Below are 2,563 nucleotides of genomic sequence, written 5' to 3' on the forward strand. Positions count from 1 at the left end.
AAAAATATAAATATGTCTGTTTTGGTAGGATCTCACAATCATGATTTTGTAAAGTACATGAAAATAATCGTATATAGGATCCCGACATTGACAAGCTTAGTGTTAAACCTTCAAAGTTTATATTAATATGTTCTCATCCCAAACAAATAAACATATGCAAAAAATTTAGTCACTTTATGTCACTTTGGTTAAATTTAGCCTAACTAACACTATTGATAACCTATTCCAATGTGCCAAAAGATCTATATACTTACAAGCTAGAAATACGAAATCTAATAAAACCAAAATTGAATTCTCCATCTTGAACGAACCCTATAGATGATTAGTTCGAAATCGATATCCCCCAGCGTGGACACTTTCTAGTGCCATTTGTCCAAACAAATACGGTGACTGAGCTTCACTGGTAGTATCATCATTACAAATTTTCGTTGTGGCCCTCCCAAGAGCTTGAAGAACATCCTCCTTGGTCACAAAATCGCCACCTAATTAACAACATACCCAAACATACTCAAGACATTTCCATGTCTAAACACTTAAGTAAATGTTAAGTTTAGCACAAACCTCTACGAGCAGCAAGCATTACAGCCTCATTAGCTATATTTTCAAGATCAGCCCCAACTAACCCCGGTGTACGTGAAGCAACAAGGTCACAAATGACTCGTTTGTCCTCCTTGCCCATGGGCACCTTTTGTAAATATAAAGAAAAAAAATTTGTTCTTCCATCTTCATCCGGTTTACCCACAACCACTTTCCTGGAAAACCGACCCGGTCTAATCAAAGCAGAATCCAACAACTCCGGTCTGTTAGTAGCCGCTATAACCACCACAGTTGCACCCTTCTCAAATCCATCCATCTCAGTCAAAAGCTAACAAATCAAACACCACATTTTATGTCAACTACTTCCTTGTTTAACTTTGACAATGAGCATTAAATTAAAATAATATTTACCTGGTTTAAAGTTTGATCACGCTCACTATTGAAAGATGTTCCACGTTGCCCTCCAACATCATCTATCTCATCAATGAAAATAATAGACGGTGAACGTTTTCTGGCATCGTTGAAAAGATTTCGAACACGGGCAGCCCCGTTACCAACAAAAATCTCGACAAATTCACTAGCAGACATCGAGAAAAACGTCACATCAGCTTCTCCGGCCACTGCACGGGCCAACAATGTTTTTCCGGTTCCTGGGGGACCCGCAAGCAGAACCCCTCTTGGTAATTTCGCCCCAAGTTTCATATATTTACTATCTCCTTTAATGCATGAGACAATCTACAAATGTTCAACAACATGCATGCAGGATTTATAATCTTTCTTTCATTATATATCCCCAAGTCATAATAAGCAAGGGGGACAAATTAGTAAATTACCTCGAGAAGTTCAGCCTTGGCAGAATCAACTCCTTCCACATCATTGAAAGTTACGCATTGTTTCTTACTCGGGTTTCTATCTTTTCTTTTTCCAAAATTTTTCCAACTTTGAAGGTAATACCATGAGTGCCAGATACGCAACAAGGTAGGGGCAAAATCTGACATTCGAAGCAAGAATCTTTTTATTAATTTTTTTTATTGATTTGAATGAAAGCTGCCGTGTCAATGGGCAGGCGAAGAAGGCACCAAAAAATATATCCTTCATTGCTCTGGATAAATGCTCAGGGTCAACTACCCAACGCGATGCCTGTTGTTTTGGTAGGACAAATGCTACAAGTACACAAAAAGAAGCTCCGACAATAACCATGCATATCTTTCGTCTCAGTTTACCATCAGACCTCGTTATTGTTTTATGAATTTTTCTTTTTGCCTCCTGTATGTCTGTAATGTAACTCAAAAAAAATTATGCAATGAATTTCTGTTGTCAATGTAATACCCACATTTAAAAAAATGTTACATACCATCTTCGGTCCCTGCAACAGTACTGTCCTCTTTGGCCGCCCATCCACACACGAACTTCACAGATGATGCAGAAAGTCAGTAATATTACAGTAGTCGCACATAAAAAATACCCATATATATATTGGCCACAACTATGCACATAAACAGCAATTTCATGAAGAAGAAATTAGTTTAACAAATGCAGTCCACGAACCTTTTTATCCATTTGCACCACATCATCCCAACCGGACAAAGGGCCCCAAAAATCAGCGCAGCTCATGTTGCCACCAAAACCCTTGTGGTCCTGAGGAAAATCGTGTAAAGGAAAACGAAATCTAAGAGTAATAACATGGTTTATATGACTGCATAAGATTACGGGATGCAACATAGGAAAAAGAAAAATAAATAGTATTCCAGTTGACCTTTTTAAGGACCGGAGAGATGGGCACGGCAGCATTGTTCGAAGAAAGACGAAGAGACAGAGGACGCGTCGAGGAGGATGTTGGCGGAGTATATGAGAAACTCTTTTTAGAGCGAGAAGTATTCAAGAAACTATTTTTAAAGAGAGGAGGCTGTTGAGTGGATTTTAGGGCAATGATCATCAGCGGAGGGATCAACAAAAGCGGAGGGGTCAACAAAAGGTTTGCCGTCGTCGCCATGGAGGGTTTTGTCGTCTGCGCAGCGTTCAAGAA

At 39.1% G+C, this 2,563-nt stretch overlaps 1 protein-coding gene across 1 annotated transcript; it reads right to left on the minus strand.

Moving 5' to 3' along the window:
- Positions 1-312: 312 nt before the first annotated feature.
- Positions 313-1,949, minus strand: LOC145117307 (putative inactive ATP-dependent zinc metalloprotease FTSHI 3, chloroplastic). The gene is made up of 5 exons (XM_079053611.1): positions 1,892-1,949; positions 1,371-1,811; positions 949-1,272; positions 562-865; positions 313-482 (listed from the first exon to the last, which is right to left on the minus strand). The coding sequence occupies exons 2-5, from the start codon at positions 1,533-1,535 to the stop codon at positions 313-315; spliced, it is 963 nt and encodes a 320-aa protein (XP_078909737.1). The 5' UTR covers positions 1,536-1,811; positions 1,892-1,949.
- Between the last annotated feature and the right edge of the window lie 614 nt (positions 1,950-2,563).

The sequence above is a fragment of the Lactuca virosa genome, chromosome 5 (assembly GCF_052849685.1).
Source record: "Lactuca virosa cultivar CGN04683 chromosome 5, Lactuca_virosa_CGN04683_v6, whole genome shotgun sequence".
Classification (NCBI taxonomy): domain Eukaryota; kingdom Viridiplantae; phylum Streptophyta; class Magnoliopsida; order Asterales; family Asteraceae; genus Lactuca; species Lactuca virosa.

Coding starts and splice junctions, on each gene's coding strand:
- LOC145117307 (XM_079053611.1), bottom strand. CDS start 1,535: ATGTCAGATTTTGCCCCTACCTTGTTGCGTATCTGGCACTCATGGTAT. Junction 1,273..1,370: donor CCAAGGCTGAACTTCTCGAG/GTAATTTACTAA, acceptor GAACATTTGTAG/ATTGTCTCATGCATTAAAGG. Junction 483..561: donor AATGCTTGCTGCTCGTAGAG/GTTTGTGCTAAA, acceptor GTTGTTAATTAG/GTGGCGATTTTGTGACCAAG.